This window comes from Acomys russatus, chromosome 15 (assembly GCF_903995435.1).
Source record: "Acomys russatus chromosome 15, mAcoRus1.1, whole genome shotgun sequence".
NCBI lineage: Eukaryota > Metazoa > Chordata > Mammalia > Rodentia > Muridae > Acomys > Acomys russatus.
Window position 1 is genome coordinate 155827 of NC_067151.1, and position 23191 is coordinate 179017.

The following is a 23191-nucleotide window of genomic DNA, read 5'->3' on the forward strand; positions in this document are numbered from 1 at the left end:
CCAGAACACAAAGATGATGCTCCAACGCTAGAGTGTGTTAGGTAACTGTTCAGGCAGTGTTCAGTCTTTTTTTTTTTTTTTCATTTTGGAAGCTGCTAAGCTGCATTTCACTCACATATTCAAGTTTTATTCCTTCTCAAGTCTCTGATGGGGTAGAAGACCAGATAGCTTAGTCTTACAATTAAGCTTAGTAGGTTAGGGGTTAAGATGCTTTTAGATCAAGACAGATGTTTTAAGTTAATAGAGATGAGATATGATAGACAATGATTTTCATTCAGAAATTTAGACCCAACAAGATAGGAAATATGTTTACTTCAAGTTTGCCAAATACAAATGGCCAAATCACTATTAATGTAACATTTATATAACTCCTGATTGTCTCATTGTTGTTCCTGCTGTAGGTAGTTTATTTTATTCATGTGTAAAAATATAAATGTATATGTTAAAAAAGAAACTTAATAAAGAAAATGGAAAAAAATCAATGTGCTTTTCTGTCATCAAGACAGTTTATTATATATTTTGGTCACCAGTCCTTTATCAAATATGTGATTTAGAAAAAATTTTTTCAAATCCTCCAGACAGGTCTTTCCATCTATTGGCAGAATAAATGCACAAAAACTTTAAATTTAATGATAGCCAATTCATCTACTATTCTTTTTTTTTTTTCTTTTTTTTTTTGCCTATATTTTTGTTATCATATTTAAGCCAGTAAATGATATTTAAAACTAAGGATATTTAGGGGGAGGTAATCCCCCTCAGGAACAGTCATAGGGGAGGGGAATAATGGGAAAATGGGGGGGGAGGAATGGGAGGATACAAGGGATGGGATAAACATTGAGATGTAACAAGAATAAATTAAAAAAAAAAAAAACTAAGGATATTTGTTTACTTACAATAAAAGCTCTTACTTGTATATTTATAAATATATTATGTATATATACACATATATAATGTCTATATGTAAAATAATGTGTCTTCAAGTTGTAGGTAATATCCATATTATATTGTATTATTTCAGACTGATGACTAGTTCTGTAAATGCTGTAGTCACACTTCCTAAGTATGCCTACTTATCAAGCGTTATGAGCCCTGGTTTCAATTTCTCTGTAAATCCTTGTAAGAGCCCTTCAAGATAAATATCTCCCTTCCTATTTTATAGTTCAGCACTCTGAGGCTCAGATTATTATTAATAGCAACTTGCCTAAGGCAACATAGACAAAAATGATGGAGCTTAAACATCTTTTAGGATGTAGCTATCCGGTAGCCTAATGCTCATTCTACAAACTGTTGGAAAGGGAATAAAGTTCTATAGGATTCCATATAACCTTTAAAAGGAGGGCCTAACTTAAAAAAAATTATGCACCTTGTACATCATTAAATATATGGGTGGGGCTAGTTCAGTACATTTGTGTTTAAAGATCAGCAAGAAGAGCTGAGTGGTATTGTCTTTCATGCCCCTCCACCCACAAACACCCCATAAATATATGTCCTGCAAGAGAGCCATCTACACTGCACTGGCCAGTGGGGTCCTCTCTGTCTGTTGGTTATACCTCCTCTTCATATCGCACATACTGCCTAAATTTAATTTCTATCATCCCCCATGATGTTAAAAATTCAATATTTGCCTCCTATATTTTTCCCTACTTTCTCCATAAATGAATCATTTCAACATGATTGGGCTAAGAATTACCTAAGAGCACACCTCTGGTTGTTTCCTGTAAGAGCATTTCCAAAAATAACTAGGTCTTGATGTGTGGCCTAATGAATGCATTAACCCACTGGTAAACTTAATTTTAGAAGATTTTAGTGTGGTGAGGGTAGTACTGTAGAGGGGAGACTAACTAGAGGAAGAGGACATCGGTGAGGAAGGTCACTGTTGAAGAAGGGACATCTGGAAACTCTACCTTACCCTAGTTCCTTCCTGCCACTGGTTCATTTCACTTTCTGGCTACCATGATATGAGCCCTACCCACCATGGTGGAATGAACCTTTCAAACTATGAGCAACATCTATATTCTTTCAAGTTGTTTATGTCACAGGGACCCCAAGGCTGACTGAGGTAGTGCCCACATTTTACAAAAGAAGAACAGCATGTATGCTGGAGAGAGAGGGGTGTGAAGTAAAACTTCCAATATGAGGGGGCGGGGGGAGTGCACAGCCAGAAGATCTGGAAGAATGCAGATCAGAGAGAGAAAGAAGTAAACTTAATATGGCCAGCTGAATGGACATGGCCAGAGCTATCTGCAAGACACAGAACAGCAGGGGCTAGAAAATCGAGAACATAGTGAAAATCGCAAGAGCAGAGAATAGTGAGAATAGCTGGGTTATAAGGAGGATGAGTAACTGTAAAGAAGGAGGTGAGACAGGCTAGGATATTAGCAGAGACTTTGAAATATGTAACAGTTACTTGTGAGTAAGCACTGAGGGAGCCTGGAGACTACCGTGAACCTTGACATGCTGACAGGCACCACAGATAATTGGAGAGTCATAGATTCCCTTCTGCTAGAAGTAAGTGAAATGACTCCTTTTGGCAGACAGAAACTAGCTACACATATTCCTAAACAATGCTGGCTGGTATCTAAATGCCAAAAATCCTCCTGTAGTCCCAATGAGTTCATTTCTGGATATTTGGACTGCCTTTTGGAGTTTGGGAATTGAGGTTTCCTTTGGACCTGAGAGAAAAAGAAAATGCTTTCTGCTTGGGTAGAAGACCTACAAAACATGCATAGTAAATACAAATGCACAAATTATCCTGGCTTTTGACAAGGCTAGATTTTCTACAGTAGAGGAGACTGGGCACTGAGAACAGGAATCTCCAGGTCGACCTATTAAGAATGTAAAAAAGAGGCCAAAGGAATAATCAAAGACAGGTTTTCTGGACACAGGCAGAGCCAGGGATCAGTCTAGTAACGTTTCGTCACACATTGGTTAATAGACGTTACACTCAGAAGTTGAAGTTCAACTGTGGACTGAAAGCTACCTTCAAGTTCTTATGTGGACCATGATGCTAATGCCATTTTACATGACTCTTGAAGTTATTTAAGTCAGCCAACTTGATTATAAAAGCATCTTTGTTCTTCAAGGTTTCATCAATGAGGTTATCATAGTTTAGTGCTAGCCTCCTGCAGTCAGTGTGACTCAAGTCATTATTACCCAACCAGGGCCAAGCATCTGATACATTCCAATTATAGCTTCACTCCAGAGAAACTCAACAAGGCTTCTGAAGGTGTGGCCCAGAATTTTTTTTTTTAAATGGTTTTAGGCACAGGTAGTAACCATGGTAGGAACCCAGGAATCAACACAAATGACAGGCAAGAAAAACACCTTGTAAAATGCCCACCTCCTCGAATTTTAGAATAAATGTCCCTTTGAAAGAGTGGGGCAAATCACCCAAATATACTACCTGTGTCTTTGTCTTATACACACTCACACACACGTTGTATTTAAGCATTCTTAAATGTCAGACCATAATGTGAGGGTTTTAAACCATCCATGGGATAGTGACTTACGATACAAAAGGGATGGCTAGAATTTAATAGGATTTGAGGTCAAGCACGCCGTGAACTTGGGGATACCATTCTCCCTCTTCTTTCTTTTGTACGAGGTTTGAGACTTCTTACATTATTTTTTATTTTTTATTTTTTTTTTAAGGATCTGAAATAAATGAAACCCAGCCACAGGTCTTTAATTCAAGATTTGGAGGGGATCAATCAGCGTTCCCTCCCCACGTGGGGTGTCTGTTTTGAGTTACTTCTAGATGAGATTATTACCTGTACTTCAGGCTTGACTAGAACTCACTTAATAACAGAGGGTAACCTTAAACTTCTGATCCTCCCGCTTCTATCTCCCGAGTGCTGGAGGACTAGGCCACCCAAGTACAATCTCAGTTCAGAAGATAAGACACAAAGCTGCAGGCAAACTAGGCAAGCATTCCACCAAGGTACTGCTACGACAACCGCACAGAGCGTCTTTAGCACTTGTCTGCTTGACTGCACTGACAGACGCCGGCAGTCACTCCGGAGAAGCACCGGTTTCCTCCCAACCTAGAACCCCGCCCCAAAGCAGCTCCTCACCGACTTCGCTGTAGGCCATGCGCAGCACTCTGCCTAGTGTGGAGAAGGAGCCGCGCTGCCGGCAAAGCTCCGCGCCCGGAACGGAGAACGTCTCCACCTTGCAGCCCGAAGCCACGAACAGCGCGTCGCAACCGCCGCAGCAGAACTGCTGGGGCTCTCGCTGACAAGGTACCACCTGCTGCGACCCAAAGGGGTGCAAGTTGTACACACCTACCATCCCCGCGTCTAGGCTGCGGAGCGGCTTCCTCAAACTAGGTAAAAGCAGAGGCTCCGGATCACGTGATCGCTGAGACCACGCCCCAGCAAGTCTCCTTAAAGAGGCCGCGCAGGTGGAGTACCGTGAGCTGTGCTAGGCTTGTGCTGAGAACTCGACTCTTTCCGTTGAGATTTCACTGAACTGCTTCTGGTGTGACGAGTATGTGGAGCCTTGAGCGTGTTTAACACTCGATCATCTGCTGGTTTGTGCCTTGATCGACTTCCAGGCGTCGTTCATGTCTTCCAGGAGCCTTTGAGCTTCTGAAAGACAAAGCTGCAAAACCTGAAGCAGGGTAGGCTGTCCAACATGAAGCTAAACACATCAGAGTTGGTCTGAAATACTGTGGATTCTTCAGTATTTTTATTGGAAAGGGCAAATACTTGAAGATGCTTAGTAAAAAAGAATCTGTATTGAATGAAAGAATCTGTGAAAACATTTTGCAGGCATTTGACAAAAGATTCCTCTAAGCCCTAAATAATAGGAAGTAGAGAAATTCTCCTAATGTTCAATCTACTGTTCCTAAGTATTTCCTCCGTAGGAGAAACTTGCCATCAGAACTCCTCTGTTTTGGGAGCTTTAATAAACAAGATATTATCATATTTTTTAACAATTCTAGAAAATATATGTATGCATGCAAGTATTGGTTGACTGAGGGAGGCTCTTCTTTTGACAGTGGGACAAAACTGAAAAGAACAAACTTCAGTTCCCATGTTGATCACCATCTTGAGTCCTTTATTCCAAGGATTTATGAAGTGGGAGAAATTGGACTGAAATTAAACCTGCTTCCATTTCACACACCTTCGAGATAAAGATGAATCATGTACCTCACTGACTACTAGGAACACTCTGAGAAATAACTCAGTAAGCTGAGAAATATCAAGAAATGCTTCCAGTTAGAACTCTGGCTTGCAGAAATCGTAGAGGAAAACAGGCAGAAAGCAACTCACGAGACGTCCATAAATATCCCTTCTCTCTTTCACAGGTACCTGACTCAAGTGACTGTCCCTGTTGTTTGATTTTCCTCTTCAGGACGAATCTGGATTTTAATTCAAATGTCAGTTGACTTTTATGAGATTCATTCAGTCCTAAAATGGCATGACCTTCTCTAGAGTTAGCCTCTTCTCCCTTGACACAGTCCTAGCACCTTGCTCACCTGAGAGCCCTTGGGAAGAGATGCTTTTTTTTTTTCATGAGAATTTATATTTCACATAAACAAAATAAACTACATACAGCCAAAAGAACCACGAAAGTATCAGGAATTATATACATGTTACATTCATACTGATTTGGCTCTTTGTAGTTGTTAAACTTGAAGAAAACATCTTTCCTAGCCTGGTGTGTTTAAAATTCTCAATTTAAAAAGCAATAGCTATCAGAACTCATCTGTTTCAACTTAAAACATCTATCTAGACCTGAAAACATCTTAACATCTGAAGAAATAAACTTAATTGTAAGACTAAACTATCTGGTCTTCAACTCCATCATAGACTTGAGAAGGAATAAAACTAATTACCTGAGAAAACCAGAAGTACAGGTTAGCAGCTTCCAACATTAAAAAATAGTTGACTGACAGAAAAGTCACACAAAACTCTCTATACCGTTGGGGAGATGCTTTATTTTTATTAACCATAGTTCTCACTGCCGTGACAATCAGCTTAAGCAAGAAAAAGTTTACATTATGGAGGAAACTGCTTCTATCTTGGCTGATCAGAAAGCACAGTGAGGAGAATGGGTTTCTCTTACTTTTTTCCCTTCAGTCCAGGACCTCACAACATTGAATGGCAGTACTCATATCAAGTTGTGTCTTCCCTCTCCCACTAAACCATTCTGTAAGTGCCCTACAGACACATTCAGAAGTGTGTTACCTAGGTGTTCTAAATCCAGTAAAGTTGATTTTTAAAAATTCATCGGTGTGTGAAGGTAACATGGAGTATAGTACATGTTTGTGAGGATCTGTGTACAGAAGCCACTCATTTGTCTCTTGTTACAAAAGCAGAGACCAGGGTGGCATACCATTACTTCCTAATGGGAGAGCCCATTTGTTCTTTAGGGCTGTCATGGCAAATACAACATACTGGTTGGCTTCAGCAACAGATTTCTTAATTTTTTTCCTCAGTGCAAGATGTGAGAAGGCTTGGTTTCTTGAGGCTTCTTTCCTTGGCTTGCAGATGGCCACCTTCTCACTGACTGTCTTCACAGGGTCTTTCCTATATACACTTCATTCGTGGTGTCTCTTGTTCCTCTCCTAAAGAGGCCAGCTCTACTAAGGTGTCCCGATATGACCTCTCTAAAACTCAACTACCTCACAAAGGTGCTGTCTGCGTTACAGTCACATTCTGAGGTACTGGGGTTTAGGACTTCCCTAGGAATTTTAAATAGACACAATGTAGTCTATATAACAGAGCTTGGTAATGGTGACATCCTGGTTGGAGAGACCTCCCTTAGGAACCTAACACTTCATTTCCTGGAGGAGCTTAGGTGGGTTATACAGATATAAATAGTACCCCGATACAGTCATTGGCCTTAACCTTTTTGGTGGTTTGAATAGGAATGGCCCCCATAGATTCATGTTTTTGAGTGCTTGGCAATAGGGAGCGGCGATATTAGAAGGTGTGGCCTTGTTGGAGGAAGTGTATCCCTGTGGAGGTGGGCTTTGAGGTCATATATGCTCAAGCCAAGCCATTGTGGCCCACAGTCTCCTTCTGCTGCCCGCAGAACAAGATATAGAACTCTCAGCTCCTTCTCTGACACTATGTCTGCCTAGATGCTGCCTTGCTTCCTGCCATAATGAGAATAGACTAAACCTCTGAAACTGTAAGCCAGCCCCAATTAAATGGTTTTCTTTATAAGAGTTGCCATGAGCTGGACACAGTGGTGTGCCCCTGTAATCCCAGCACTCAGTGAGGCAGAGGCAAGCATATCTCTGTGAGTTCTAGGCCAGCCTGGTCTACAAAGCGAGTCTAGGGCAGCCAAGGCTACACAGAGAAACTCTGTCTCAAGAAAAGAAAAAAAAAATTGCCGTTGACCATAGGGTCTCTTCACTGCAATACGGCCCTAACTAAGACAGCCCTTTTTGAGATAACTACAAAGATGAAGCTCACAAACTCCCCCTGCATCTGCCTCCTGAGTGCTGATGGGATCTTAATACTCAAAAAGTTTCACATTTTGGAGCATTTCAGATTAGGAATAGTCAGTACATACAAATAACTTGCTACAGATACCTTATGGCCCACAAAACTGAAAATGTTTACTATTTGGCCCTTTGTTGAAGAAAGCAATCATCACAGAATCTTTGGATAGAATATAACCCAGAGATGAGCTTTTTCAGAGAGGGAGTCAGGGATTAAATTTCTGAGGCAGTTGTTTCTGAGCACATATCTGAAGCAAGAAAAAAACAAACAAACAAACAAACAAACAAGAAACAGGCATGGAAAGGTCTGTGGGTCCACACAGGAAAAAGGGATATTTCAGAAGCTTAGAGATATTAAATAGCTTGGTGATACTTGTGCCATCAGAAACAAAGGCCATCATGGTTGGAACACACAGTCTTGAGACTCATGATGTAAACTAGGACAAAGAAAGAACATAATATGCCATGGGAGGTTAGCTGTCACTTAATGTAAATGATAATTCAATAGAACATCTGAGGTGATGGCATGATATCATTTAATTAGAGAAAAGAATCACTGGCTTCTGGATTAAGAATGAAACTAGATTGGGAGGTGAACAAGAAGGAGTTTAGATAAGAGATTGTTAATAAAATAGTTCATGTGAAGAATGGTAGCTTAGATTGTGTCATAACAGTAAAGGTGGAGATTTGTGGTATATTTGTGGTATATTTGGTGGGGGAGATAAGATATATGTCATCTAAGGGAATAAGAGTGAAGGACAGCTGACTACACTTTTTCTTTGGGGGGCATTCCAACAAAGTCAGAAAATCTGCTAGACAAATTCAAAAAGAGCTATAATGCTTCTGACTACACTTTTAAAAACATGCTCTTTTACTGAAATGGGAAAACTTTGAAAAGTAAGTATGTTGCAGAGAGTAGAGGTGGAATTATGAGTTTTACATTAGAATTTTAAAATTATAATGTCTAGTAAACAAATCTGAGCACAGGTAAATCACAATTAAGGGTACACATTTTTAAATGATCAGCAAAGGTAATAGTTAAAGTCTTAATGGAATTAGAATACATATTATAGTGATTCTTTTAAAAAGATTTCACAATATTCTTATTGATTATTTGGGAATTTCCTATCATGTACCGTTATCACACTCACTTCCCAGTCCTCCCAAGTCTGCCTACCACCCTTGTGACTTCTCTTCCTCCCAACCCACCCCCCAAAAAGAAGGGAAAAAAACACAAGTCCAATTTGTGTTGCTTCTGTACTCATAGGAGCATGGTCAAACCTCCAGTAGCCCACCCCTTAAAAAATCTGAGACTTTCTTCTCCCACATTCCCTCCAGAAGCCCTCAGCTGTGGAGAACTACACTTCTGCACCCTTATCTCATTGTTAGTAGTTCTCTTCCACAGTTTTCTGTCTAGGCTATTACTGTTTGGGGGGCTGGAGGTACAGCTTATTGCTGAAATTTTCTATGTCCTTCTTTCTCAACCGTAAGTCTACAGTCATTGATGCACTGTAAAAGTAGCTCTTTGACCTTTAAAGTAAGTAGGAACACAGATCATGGACTACCATATTCTTTTTGGTGATGGCACAGACCAAAGACATCCCTTGATCTTTATCGCTAGTTAGCTCATGTTGTGGTCTCCGCTGGTGATACAAACCACAAACATCAACATAGGCCGCTGGTGAAACACGGGTCACAAGACACTATTATAGCTCTTGGCAGCAGCACAGGCCAAGGACATCAACATGACCTCTAGGGCAACATTAGGCAAAGACACCAATATGCTCCCAAGACAGGGATTCCTCTTCTTTGTTTTCTTCTTCTTCTTCTTCTTCTTCTTCTTCTTCTTCTTCTTCTTCTTCTTCTTCTTCTTCTTCTTCTTCTCCTCCTCCTCCTCCTCCTCCTCCTCCTCCTCCTCTTCCTCTTCCTCCTCCTCCTTGTTTTCTTCTTCTTCTTTCGAGACAGGGTTTCTCTGTGTACCCTTGGCTGTCATGGATTCACTTTGTAGACCAGGCTGGCCTCAAACTCACAGAGATCCACTTGCCTCTGCCTGTCTCTCTAAGTGCTGGGATTACAGGCATGTGCCACTGTACCCAGCTATGACAGGGATTCTTAATTCATCTGAACTGTTTTATTAACATTCTTTTATATAATCTCCTTCTACATTTACCAATATATTAGTCAGGGTCTTCTAGAGTAACAGAACTAATAGAATGAAATATGTAATATATTATATATCTCATGTATTATATAATATGTACATAACTATGCAGATTATATATACATATTCTCTTAGGGTTTTATTGCTGTGAAGAAACACCATGAGTACAGCAACTCTTATAAAGGAAAACATTTACTTGGGGCTGGCTTACAGTTTCAGAGGTTTAGTCCATTACCATCATGCCAGGAAACATGGCAGCATGCAGGCAGACATGGTACTGGAGGAGCCAAGAGTTCCACATCTTGATCTGCAGGCAGCAGAAGGAGACTGTGTGACACACTGGGTATTGGTTGAGCCTGGGAGACCTCAGAGCTCCCTCCTAAAGTGACACTCTTCCTCCAATAAGGCCACACCCCCTAATAATGGGCCAAGACTTAAACACATACATATTTAAATTATTACACATATATAATATGTATTGGTTTATTATAATGGCTTACAGACTGTGTTCCAGTTAATCCAACAATGGCTATCTTCCAATGGGAAGTCCATGAATCCAGCAGTTGTTTAGACAATTAGGCAGATATCTCGACTAGTCTTCAGAATACACCAGAATCCCAAAGAAGTTGGCTCTAGTGCCAGTGAAGGAATGGACTTGCCAGCAAGAGCAAGAGCAAGCAGATGAAGGAGGAAAGCTTCCTTCTTCCATGTCCTTTATATAGGTCCTTGAGATGACTGGACTCAGACAATTGTCTCCTTACCAAAAAAAAAGCTCAGCTATTGAGAAACTCCCCTAGGGCATGGGACCTTGAACTTAGTTTCCCCCTATGATTAAATGAAGTCTAAAAACAAAATGGTACTACTTAAAACAAGTTTCTTTTGCTTGTTCCCAATAGTCTCAAAGCAACATCAACAAAAGGACCCTGGGCAGGAGGCCAAGATGGGAGCTGATCTCAAGCAGCTCTGGACTGGGTTGTCTGACATTCAATAAGCAAAGGCCTAAATGGAAACATCTCCTGTTGTTTCAGTAAGAGTTGAGGTTAACCTGTTTTCTAGCCATAGATTTGAAACAATTGTTTAATTTAAGGATATATGGGAAAAATGAGTGGCTTTTGAAAACAGTCTAACTCTGTTATTTATAAGGAACAACCTTGCTAACTGAAACTCACTCAGAAACAGACCTCAACCACCCTTATTTTTCACTATGGGTGAAAGGACTCATTAGAGAATAACTCATTTAACAAGGATAATAGCAAAGACAGTATTATTGCTTTCTTTAAGAAATACTTTATTTTTATTTTATGTACATTGCTGTTTAGCCTGCATCTATGTGTAACTACAGAGAGTTGTGAACTGCCATGTTGTTTCAGGAAATTAAACCCAGGTCTACATGGAAAACATCCAGTGCTCTTAACTACTGAGCCATTTTTCCAGCTCTATTATTCATTGTTTAAACCAAATACCTGATTCGAATTAACAAAGCAGAACTTTACTCAGCATTAATTTTCCATCACTTTTCCTGCTCTCCCAACTATCGTTTTACCCAGCATTTTGTCATGGACTCTAATTTATTGGTGCCTGGTTATGTAAGAAAAAGCAGTTACAAGCTAGGGTGTGGGGGTGTATGCCTTTAATCCTAGTACTAAGGAGGCAGAGGCAGGAGGGTCACTGTGAGTTCTAGGCCAGCCTGGTCTACAAAGCAAGTCTAGGACAGCCAAGGCTACACAGAGAAAAGAGAAACCCTGTCTCAAAAAAACAAAACAAAACAAAAAAAGCAGTTATAAATAAATATTTTCTGTTTATTTTCTTTGGTTCTTGCTCTGTGTGTATGTTGTGTGCACATATGTGCAGGTGTGTGATATATATGTATGTTTGTTCATGCAGGGTTAGGCACACAGAAGCCACAAGAAATTTTTGGCTGCCTTGTTCTATCACACTGTGCTGTACTTCTTTTAGATAGTCTCAGCCTCAGAAATCCTCCTGTCTTTTTATTCAGCCATGTATTTATGAAACATAAAATATCAATCATTTTAGGCATTTGTCAATAAATAGCGAAATTAGAAAATTAAATGGCATGCTTTTAATGGATAGGAACTATAGAAACAGGCATATATTCATTTACATATATTGGGGAAATTTCTAAGGAAGTTTTGGTATGGAACATTATGAGTCCAATTTTCAGATGAATCCTCAGGTGATGGATAAGTAGTGGTAACCTCTTTGGCAAAGGGAACTTGTATAGGGCTTCTTTTCTACATGCTTACTTGAATAAATAGGTTGATTTTGTGGCTGAAGGACAATGTTGGAATTGACAATGGTTTGACTTTATTGTTGGATTTTGGGTTTTTGTTTTCAGCAGAAAATGTTAAGTCTTAGGGAATCATGTTACTTGGACTTTTATTTTTAGTCCAATGAGCATAGATTTATTAATTTTACACATAAAATGTTACCAGCTGGGATTGATGATACAGGCTACTGTGGAGGTTGGGGGTTCTGCCTCAGGGTCAAAGTTGGCCTGGGCTATACACTGAGTTCAAGACTAGCCTGGGTAACTTCTTGTGTCTGAGTCCCAGTGTTAAATGCATTTGAAAAGTGTTTTGATTTATGACTTTCTTTACAGAGGGGAGGACATCCTATTGGGACTCTAAATGAGAGAAGCATGGGAGAATAGCAAAGTAGAAGGATCCAGAGGGTCCTAGAAACCTACAAGTAGAACATTATGATAGGCAGATTTGGGCCCAGGGGTCCCGCTCAAACTAAGGCACCAGCCAAGGACAATACAGGCGGTAAACTTTAAGCCCCTACCCAGATCTAGCCAATGGGCATAACATTCTCCATAGTTGAGGGGGGAGTGGGATATGATTTTCTCACATACTCTGCTGCCTCACATTTGACCATGTCCCCTGGAGGGGGAGACCTGGCAGCACTCAGAGGAAGGACAGCAGGTTGCCAAGAAGAGACTTGAAACCCTATGAGCGTATACAGGGGTAGGTAATCCCCCTCAGGAACAGTCATAGGGGAGGGGAATAATGGGAAAATGGGGGGGGGAGAGGGAAGAATGGGAGGATACAAGGGATGGGATAAACATTGAGATGTAACAAGAATAAATTAATAAAAAAAATTTTTTAAAATTCATGCAACAGCTTCAGTTGGAATATAGCATTTGGACTGTTCTAAATCTGTGTTCCCAGGTCACTGATACTTGCTTCCAGAGTAAATTATCCCTTAATCCCTTAATGCTGTTAAATTTTGTTTTGTTCTTGTTTTTATTTTTCTTTCTTGTTTTCTTTTCTTTCCTTTTTTTCTTTCTGACATTAGTATTCCCAAGGGTGCCATGCCAGCAGCCCACCCTCAAGTGTTCTCATTACACTGCTGGTTCAAAGATCATCTGTATTTAATAAACACATGCCTCTTAATATCTTACCACCTTTCATACTCTGTTGGTAAAAACATAAAATGGGCCATTCTAGGAAGCATGACTTCCAGTATTTAAAACGTTTAAAAATACATCTAGAAATCCTCATTGTTTATAGCACACCATATTGTGTTTGGTTCAGCACCACCATTAGCGCGTCCCTTTGTAGGTGCAGTTGAAGGTGCAGCAGTTTCAAGGCTGCTTCATCAATACTGGGTTTGTGGTCTTTCAAGGTAAAGGAACCACCTCTACCTTGCCTGATAATGGCACACAAAAACCCCAAAGGTGGAATTTCCCTTTAGATTATAAAGTTTCTTCACAGCCTCCTTTAGCTTCCTGAGAAAGCACAAGTGGGCATATCCACTACCTCACCTTACCCTAATGATGGACCAGTCTGGCATTTTCGGGTTGTCTTATTTTATGACTTTCTTCTACTAAGGTATGAACATTGCCGTAAACACAATAAAATGAGGTGGAGAGGTATATTCACATTCTCACTCAGATTTCTGAGCTCAGGGTCTTGCATACACCGAGGTCACCAAGAACAAATACAGTCAGGGCTTAGCAGAGAAAATGAGACAGGTATCCCACTCAGAGCTCCTTCTGAAGCAGGCCCTGTTAGGTATTACATCAGAGAAGGTGGGCTAGGGATGACCTGACTTATGGGGACATCCTTGAGGCTTTAGGGCAGAGGCTAGAAGTCATTGCCCCAAGTCTGGCAGGTAACCTTAAGCTAGGTGGCTCTCTCAAGAGACTTCGAGGTCTTCCCGCCCAATAGCCCTCAGGGGGCGGAATAACCCGGTGGAACCTCCAGATTGTCCTACTGCCTTTGAATCGCAATACGGGGCGGGGCTCCCCATCCTCACGTATTCTGATTGGTTGAGCTCCGCAATCTCTTCCTTTGGATTAGACACGTGTACTGTCGATCACACACCGTCACTGGTTTCTTAGACTGTTGGGGGTTGAGTGGAGGTCGACATCTAAATAGATGCGCGGCGACTCGCTGGGCGGTTGCGGCCTCCCGTTTCGGTTCTGGCTCCCAGCACCTGGGCTGCGAGGTTTTGAGGAGGCTTTTCAGGCGGCCTGAGGAGATCCCGGGCGCCCAGGGCATCCGGAAGCCACCCCGCCCCGCGCCATGTCCTGGATGTTCAAGAGGTAAAAGGCTGAAGAGGGTGGGGCGTGAGGCCAATTACCCCGCGCTGTCCTCCTCCAGTGACTGTGCGCTCCCCGGGCGATAAGTGCACTTTGTAGTCTTGTGGTGCAATTTTTAATTCCTTCTGCGGATCGCTTGGCGGTGTTGCTCGCGCAGGCACCAAAAGTATTTTCCTAGCTGACGAGAGGCTGCTGCTAGGATCTCCGGAAATCTCTGTAGGGGACTTGGCGGGAGAGAGTCCGGGGCGGGAGGGAGGGAGAGGGAGGGGGCAGGGAGAGGAAGAGAGCTGAAGCTGAAGCGCCACCGGAAGTGCTTTATTCACCATTGTTATCCCACTGTAAGATACTCTGAGTGTCTCACACCAAAGTCCAGAAGTTTACAGAAGAGCTGAAAGGGAAACTCCCAACATGATAGCTCCATGTGTTTTTTAAGAGAATGACGACTTCTAGGAGACTTCCAGCAAACACCACTTTTCATCTTCTACAGTCGTTTTTCATGCCCATTCCTGCATTAATTATCCTTAAGATTGAAGTTACTTTTAAAAAGGCAGGGGTGATGTACATAGATAAGGGGTCCTCAGGCCAGCTTTCTAGGATGTCGTAGTTTAGATACCCGATTTAAAATGTATTCTGTTCAGAAGGAGTTAAAGCAGTGAGTGTTGGATGTATTTATGTCAAAAGTTAAAAATGTTTTCATAGCACACGCCTTTTTACATATTTATTTTTCATTTATTCATTTTATATACCTATTGTAGCGACTGTAGTCCCCTCCTCTTCTCCTCCAGGTTCCACCCTCTCTCCCCCTTCCCTTATTCCTCAGAAATGGGGATCCCTCCTTTGACTCCACCCTATCAAGTCTCATCTGGACTGCCTGCATCCTCTTCCTTTGTGGGCTTGCATTGATGTCCCTCCAGGTGGAGGCACACTCCTTTAATCCCAGTACCTGGAAGACAAAGGCAGGTGGATCTTCGAGTTAGAGGCCAGTGTGGTCTATCTACTGAGTGAGTTCCAGGGCAGCTAGGGTTACACAGAAGAACTTTGTCTTTAAAAAAACAAAAAGGAAGAGAGAGAGAGAGAGAGAGAGAGAGAGAGAGAGAGAGAGAGAGAGGGAGAGAGTCTTATATAATGGTAATTTTGTTTTCATAAATCAGTCTTAATCAGTGGGCATTGAAAATTTTGACATGTTGGGGATTGAAGAGATGGCTCAGAAGTTAAGAGTACTGACTTCTCTTCCAGAGGTCCTGAGTTCAATTCCCACCGTCCACATCGTGGTTCACAATCATCTACAGTGTCATCTAATGCCCTCTTCTGTCCTGCAGGCCTACATGCAGGCAGAGCACTGTATACATAATAAATAAATCTGTAAAAAAATTAAAAAGAAAGAAAAATTTTAACATGTAGTTCTAGCTTCAGCATCACAAACATTTTTATTTTCACCGGGAGTTTCCAGTGTTTTAACAGGTCATATTTCTGGTAACCTTCCTTACTCAGTTCTTGCTTTATCTAAGGCAAGTGAAAAGCCTGATTCAAGTTTTCTCGGTGTAGTGTTTTTGTTTATTTGGTTTTTTGATTGGTTGGTTAGTCTAGTTTTTTGAGATAGTGTTTCTCAGCCTTGCCTGTCCCGGAACTCACTCTGTAGACCAGACTATCCTGGAACTCACAGAAATCCTCCTGCCTCTGCCTTCCAAGTGCTGGAATTAAAGGTGGCCACCACCACTGCCCTGCTTTGTTTTGTTTTTTAATAGGGATCCTGTTTGGAAGTATTTTCAGTCTGTCCAGTATGGAGCCCATGGAAATTTTCCAAGACTTTCATATCCAACTTTCTTTCCACGCTTTGAATTCCAAGACATAATCCCCCCAGATGACTTCCTAACTAGTGATGAAGACCTAGATTTGGTTTTATTTGGAACTTTGAGAGGACAAGTTGTTGGACTACGCTATTACACAGGAGTTGTGAGTATAAGATTAGATACTAAATAAAATTGGGTTATGCTTGTGGTTTTAACAGCAAATTATATTAAAAAGTGATAAATACAATTAATACAATTAATGTTTTACTTTGGGTGACTGAAATATGTCACTCAAAGGCTAGTCATAAACACCTTTACCAACTTTGTTTAATTTTTTTTTTTATTTCTACCATGCTTACAGTATGTAAAGCACATTGCCTACAGAGTCATTTGAACCTTGTAATTACTGAGGTACAATGATGAATTTAGGAAACAACTTCAAATTCATCAATTTTTACTAGATAAGTGAATTGTTTACTTTTAGCTTCTTTATTTTTGTAATTAGAATAGCTTCTACTCTTTCTTTGTATGTATTCTTGTTCTCTGAATTGGATGTATGTGTGTGTGTGTGTGTGTGTGTGTGTGTCTGTATGAGAGAAGAGAAGGGGAAAAATTGAGAAAATACATATAATTTTATCTGGACAGTAAACCTTTTTAGGGTCATGTTTGTTTTTTGGGTAATGTACTTCTAATGTAATTTAATTTATCATGGGTGATTTTTAAATGTAAAATTAGAATAAGATTCAATATTTAGCCAGTATTTACTATATTTGTTTATTCTTTTTCTTTGTTCTTTTGTATAAACAAATACCAATTTTGTAACTTTACATTAGTATAGTTCAGTATATAAGTATTTCTTTAAAATGCAGTTTTGCGATGAAGAGATGACCGAAGTGTTAAGATCACTTGCTGTTCTTGCAGAGGACTGTAGTTCTGTTCTCAGTACTCATGGCTAACAACTCACAGCTCTCTAAAACTACAGCTCCAGGGGTCTGATGTCTGGCATTCATGGCTACTGACACATACTTCCACACAGAATATATACACATACATGTATGTGTGTATACATATATATATATATGTATACACACATATATGTATACATATGATTAAAAGTAAAATACATCTTTTAAAAAACCCAGTTTTTACATTTCATTTTTCTTTTTAATTTTAATTTATTTAGATTACATCCAGAATGTTATCCCCTCACTTGGATCTTCCCATTTCTACCCACCCTCCCTCTTCTCCATCTTCCCCTTTCCTAGACCTCTGAAAGAAGGGGACCTCATCCCCCACCATATTAAGTCTCATCCAGATATCCTGCATCTACCTCTGTGTGCCTGCCAGGCCTCTCCACCAAAAGGAAGTGATCAACTTGGGGGTACCAGAATTCATGTCAAAGGCAGTCCCACTCTCTGCACTACAATAGAGAATGCACTACCATCGCCTATGTCTGAACAGGGCGTCTAGGTTCACTGCATGCATTTTCCTTGGTTGGTGCAACAATTTGTGCACGGCCCCTGGGGCCAGAAACAACGGCCTTGATGATCTCCCCATGAATCCCCTGAATCTGCTGGGTCCTTCCATACCCGCATTCTTCCATACTACTCTTCTCACTCCACTTGGAGTCCTTCAGCAAGTCTAAGCATCTGTACTGATACCCCAGTGGGTGGAGTCTTTCTGAGGGTATCTGTGTTAGGCTAATATCCACTTATACGTGAGTATATACCATGCATGTCTTTCCAGGTCTGGGTTATCTCACTCAGGATGATCATTTCTAGTTCCATTCACTTGCCTACAAATTTTAAGATTTCCTTGTTTTTAATAGCTGAATAGTATTCCATTATGTAAATGTACCACAGTTTCTTTATTCATTCTTTGGTTGAGGTGCATCTATGTTGTTTCCAGATTCTGGCTATTTTGAATAAAGCTGCTATGAACATCTTTGATCAAATGTCCTTATATGGTAGAGCATCTTTTGGGTATATACCCAGGAGTGGTATAGCTGGGTCTTGAGGTAGTACTACTCCTAATTTTCTGAGAAAGCACCATATTGATTTACAAAGTTGCTGTACAAGTTTGCACTCCCGCAAGCAATGGAGGAGTGTTCCTCTTTCTCTACATCTTTGCCAGCATGTGCTGTCAGTTGAATTTTTGATCTTAGCTATTTGGAGAGATGTAAGATGGAGTCTCAGATTCATTTTGATTTGCATTTCCCTGATCCTAAGGAGGTTCAGCATTTCTTTAGTTGATTCTCCAACATCCGATGTTCCTTTGTTGAGAATTCTCTGTTTAGCTCTGTACTCATTTTTTAGTTAGATTATTTGGTTTATTGATATCTAATTTCTCGAATTCTTTATATATTTTGGATATTAACCCTTTGTTAGATGTTGCGTTTGTAAAGATTTTTTTCTCAGTCTTAGGCTGTCCTTTTATTATGTTGACAGTGTCCTTTGCCTTACAGAAGCTTATCAGTTTCATGAGGTCCCATTGAAGAGTATCGGTATTAGCTCTTCTTTGAAGATCTGGTAAAATTCTGTGCTGAAACCATCTGACCCTGGGCTTTTTCTTGGTTAGGAGAGTTTTGATGACTGCTTCTATTTCTGTAGGAGAAATAGGACTATTAAATTTGTTTATCTGATCTTGATTCGACTTTGGCAAGTGGAATCTATCTATCTATCTATCTATCTATATCTGTATCTGTATCTGTATATATATATATATATATATATATATATATATATATATATATATATAATTTCCTTTAGATTTTAAAATTTTGTGGCATATAGGCTTTTGAAGTAAGATCTAATGATTCTTTGTATTTCTTCAGTGTCTGTTGTTATGTCTCCCTTTTCATTTCTGATTTTGTCTCTCTGCCTTTTACTTAGTTTGGATAAGGTTTTGCCTATCTTGTTGATTTTCTCATAGAACTGGCTCTTGGTTTCATTGATACTTTTAATTATTTTCTTTGTTCCTAATTTATTGATTTCAGCCCTGAGTTTGATTATTTCCAGCCTTTTACTTCTCTTGGGTGTATCTGCTTCTTTTTTGGGGGGGGGAGGGGTGCTTCCAGATATGCCATTAAGTTGCTTATACGAGATGTTTCCAATCTCTTTATGAAGGCACTTAGTGCTATGAATTTTCCTTTCAGCACTGCTTTCCTTATGTCCCATTAATTTGGGTATACTGTACTTTTATTTTCATTGACATTTTTCAAGTCCTAATTTCTTTATTTCTTTTCTGACGCAGTAATCATTGAGTAGGGAGTTGTTCAGTTTCCAAGTGTATGCAGGTTTTTTGTTATTTCTGTTGTTGTTGAGGTCAAGTTATAGGCCATAGTGGTCTGATAGGATACAAGGTACTATTTCAATCTTCTTGTATCTGCTTATGCAGGGTCAATTTTGAAGAAGGTTTCATGAGGTGCTGAGAAGAAGTATAATCTTCTTGGGTGAAAAGTTCTGTAGATACATATTATGTCCATTTGATTCATGACATCTGTTACTGTCTATTTCTTGGTTTAGCTTCTGTTTCATTGACCTATCCTTTGGTGAGAGGCGAGTATTGAAGTCTCCAACTATTAATGTGTGGGGATCAATTTGTACTTTAAGCTTTATTGGTGTTTATTTTACAAATGTGGGCGTCCTGCTATTTGGGGCATAGATGTTCAGAATTGTGATATCATCTTGGTTGACTTTTCCTTTGAGTATGAAGTGTCCTCATCTCTTTTGATTAATTCTGGTTGAAAGTGCATTTAATTAGATATTAGAATGGCTACTTCAGCTTTCTTCTTGTGTCCATTTGCTTGGAAGACCTTCTTCTAGCCCTTTACACTCAGGTATTATCTCTCTTTGTGGCTGAGGTGTGTTTCTTGCGTGCAGCGGAATGTTGGTGGGTTCTGTATATGCATCCATTCTGTTAGTATGTGTCTCTTTTTTGTAGAGTTGAGACCATTGATGTGAGAAGTTAGTGACCAATGACTGTTAGGTCCTTTTATTTTAATGTTGGTTGAGGTAGTGTGTTTGTGTGATTGTCGAATTTTTGTTTTGCTAAAGTGCAGTTATCTATTTCCTGTGTTTTTCTGTGTGTGGTTAACCTCCTTGGGTTGGAGTTTTACTTGTAGTGTATTCTGTAGGGCTGGCTTTGTGAATAGATACTTCTTAAATTATTTTTTCTCATGGAATATCTTGTTTTCTCCATCTATGGTTATTGAAAGTTTTGCTGGGTTTAATATCTGGCCTGTCATCTGTGGTCTCTTAGAGTTAGCAAGACATCATCCCCAGACCACTCTGGCTTTTATGGCCTCTGCTGAAAAGTCCAGTGTAATTCTGATAGGATTACCATTATATGTTATTTGGCCTTTTTCCCTTGCTGCTTTTAATATTTTGTTGTTGTTCTGTACATTTAGTTTTTTGATTATTATTCTGTGGGAGGATTTTCATTTCTAGTCTACTCTCTTTGTTGTTCTGTAGGCCTCTTGTATGATTATACACATTTCTTTGTTTGAATGAGTAGATTTTCTTTGTTGAAGATATACTCTGAGCCTTGGAGCCAGGTATCTTTTCTTTCTTCAATTCATATTATCCTTAGACTTCATCTTTTCATGGTGCTCTTAATTTCTTGGGTGTTTTGTGTTACAAATTTTTTAGATTTAACATTTACTTTGATGGTTGCATCAAATTCTTCCATTGTATCTTCTATGCTTGAGATTCTTTCCTCTATCTCTTGCTTTCTGTTGGCAATGCTTACGTCTACAGTTCCTGTTTTCTTCTCTTAAGTTCTCTAGGTTTTTCTCAGTTTGTGCTTTTATTATTGTTTCTGTTTTCATCTTCAGATCTTGAACCATTTTATTGATTTCTTTCACCTGATTGTTTGCGTTTTTCTGAATTTCTTCCAGTGATTTCTTTATTTCCTCACTGTAGGCCTCTGTCATGACCTCTCTAAGGGCCTCCATCTGTTTGGTTGTATGATCCTGTATTTGTTTACAGATTCTTTCTTCCATTATCATCTTCATGAGGAAAGATATGGGGTCATTATCTTGTGTTTCTGACGTGCTACAGTTTACAAGGATGATTGCTTTGGAATAACTGGATTCTGGAGATGCCATAATATTTTGGTTTTTGTTGTTTTGTGTTTTTATGCTGGCCGTTAGCCATTTTGCTTTCTCTGGTGTTGGGTGGTAGTTTCTGGTGTCCTTTACTGGCCATTGAGAGCAGCTGGTAGGTGAGTGGCTATATGTTAAGACCCCTCACCTGCAGGGATCAGAGAACTCTTCAGGTGGATCAGGTGGGTGACCTGAGATCAAACCTGGGAACTTTCCATGGACCAGCTGGGTGACCTGAAGTCAGATCTACCTGTTTTCCACACCGTGTTGTCTCCTCTTGTCATGGAGACTCAGACACTTGTGTTTTGTAGCCCACAGTTCCTTATGATACATAGAGTGCAGGTACTGTGTGTCCTGCGAGGCTTGTGGTTAAACCTTGGAGCCCATACCCATGCCTCCGTGGACCCTTGAAATTTAATTGTATTGGCCAGGTGACCTGAGGTCAGATACACTTGTGTTCCAAACTGTGGGGACTCCTCTGGCCTAGAAGACCCAGAACTCTTATTGTTTTTGTAGCCCACAGTTCCATCAGAGACACAGAGCTCAGATGCTGCGTGCCGCCCCAGGGGTCCTTGCCTGTGTGGACTCAGGAACAGTTTTGTTGATTGGCCAGTTGACCTGAGGTCAGATCCACTTGTGTTCCAGATCTTGGGGTGTGCTCTGGGCTAGAAAATCCAGACACTGGTGTTTTGTAGTCTTCAGTCTGATACCCAGAGCACAAGCAGATGAGTGGCTATATTTTGGAGACTGCACACAGACCTGCAGGGACCTTGGGACTTTTCTGTGGATTAGGCAGGTGGCCTGAGGCTTGAGTCATCCACACTGGTGTTTTGTAGTTCTCAGTTCAGTCCTTAGGACACTGTACAATTGCTGCTGCCCTCCTGATCAGACACTGTGGGTTTGGTGCCACCATCTTGGATCTTCCCTTACATTTCATTTTTATTAATGGACTTAACTTATATGTAATAAGCAATGACTAATAAGATTTTGTTGATTACTTAAAATGTTTTTATTTTTTCCAGTTAGGATCAAAACAAGGTTAATATATTATTTTTGGTTATTATAAGCTATAAGACCCACTCTCATTTCCTGTTGCAGATTTGTTTGCGTCTTTTAAAAACAAGGTCTCTTTTATAGAAACTTGTTGATTTCTTACATTCCCCCTTTCCTCATATTTTTATATTAAAGCTTGTTAAAAGACTTTTTTTTTTTTTCTTTTCTTCTGGGGAAGGAGTTTGAATCAAGGTTTAACTCTATAGGTTAATCTAGCCCAGAACTCACTAAGTAATCCAGATTTACCTTGACCTCATAATAAACTCATACTGGTCCACTTTTCTCAGCCTTCTGAGTGCCTGATGGTTTCAGAACTTTCTTTCTTTCTTTCTTTTTTTTAATTGAAGAATGTTATCAGGATATTCCTTGGAGGAATTCTGTGTTTCCCATTTGTCTTGTTTTTCATTCTCTGTGTTTTTTATGTTGGAACATCTCAGGTTTTTAATAATTGTATGAGATATATTGCCTAGGAGATTACTTAGGTAAGAACAATTTCTTCTTCAGTTTTTGTGAATTCATAATTTTCAATGATTTGGCCAAATATACAGTGTTTGATACATATTTTTCCTCTATATCCTAATGTTACACAATATAATATTGGTGAAAATTTTGATGTCACTAGGATTTTCTGTCCCCTTAAGTGAATTAGAATTTTCATTTTTGGCCTGATGATGGAAGGATAATATTCTTTCCTAAAAGTCTTATAGTTTCATTAAGATATTTTGTTTGTTCTATAAATTTGCTTTCTTCTATTCTAGAAAAATATCTATAATTATAGTTTTAAATGTTTGCTTTATTCCAAAGCCATTTCTTTTAAAGAAACTACATATTGTCTCATTCATTTTTCTCTCTCTGACTCAATCTGTTTCTCTGTTAACCTCTCTATTCTACCTGTGTCTGTTACTGCCTCTGAATCCTTTTTACTATAGTGTTTTCTTTTTCTCTTTTTTCCCCCACATCATTTATTTTTCTTACCATATTTTCAGATGGTCTGTTTAAAGTTGTGTTGATTATGCTTAGTCTTTGCTTTTGAAATATGTTTCTTCTAATTCTTTTA

At 39.7% G+C, this 23191-nt stretch overlaps 2 protein-coding genes and 1 non-coding gene across 5 annotated transcripts in view; 1 reads left to right on the top strand and 2 right to left on the bottom strand.

Annotated features, from left to right (window-relative positions):
* Hps3 (HPS3 biogenesis of lysosomal organelles complex 2 subunit 1) overlaps window positions 1-4335 on the bottom strand; it is a 41912-nt gene extending 37577 nt beyond the window's left edge. For both annotated transcript variants that reach the window (XM_051156959.1, XM_051156958.1), the window contains exon 1: window positions 4074-4335. In XM_051156959.1, the coding sequence (XP_051012916.1) occupies window positions 4074-4290 (217 nt within the window). In that variant the 5' untranslated portion in view covers window positions 4291-4335. The remainder of the gene's footprint in view (window positions 1-4073) is intronic.
* A 3906-nt stretch (window positions 4336-8241) lies between these two features.
* Window positions 8242-8302, bottom strand: LOC127199753 (U7 small nuclear RNA). Its single transcript, XR_007832011.1, has one exon. It is a non-coding gene; the product is annotated as a U7 small nuclear RNA (small nuclear RNA).
* Window positions 8303-13999: 5697 nt separating this feature from the next.
* The window catches only part of Hltf (helicase like transcription factor), a 674625-nt gene continuing 665433 nt past the window's right edge, over window positions 14000-23191 (top strand). For both annotated transcript variants that reach the window (XR_007831908.1, XM_051156960.1), the window contains exons 1-2: window positions 14000-14190; window positions 15933-16140. Coding sequence is in view for 1 of the 2 variants with exons in the window: in XM_051156960.1 (XP_051012917.1) it covers window positions 14171-14190; window positions 15933-16140 (228 nt within the window). In the remaining variant the exon portion in view is untranslated. The remainder of the gene's footprint in view (window positions 14191-15932; window positions 16141-23191) is intronic.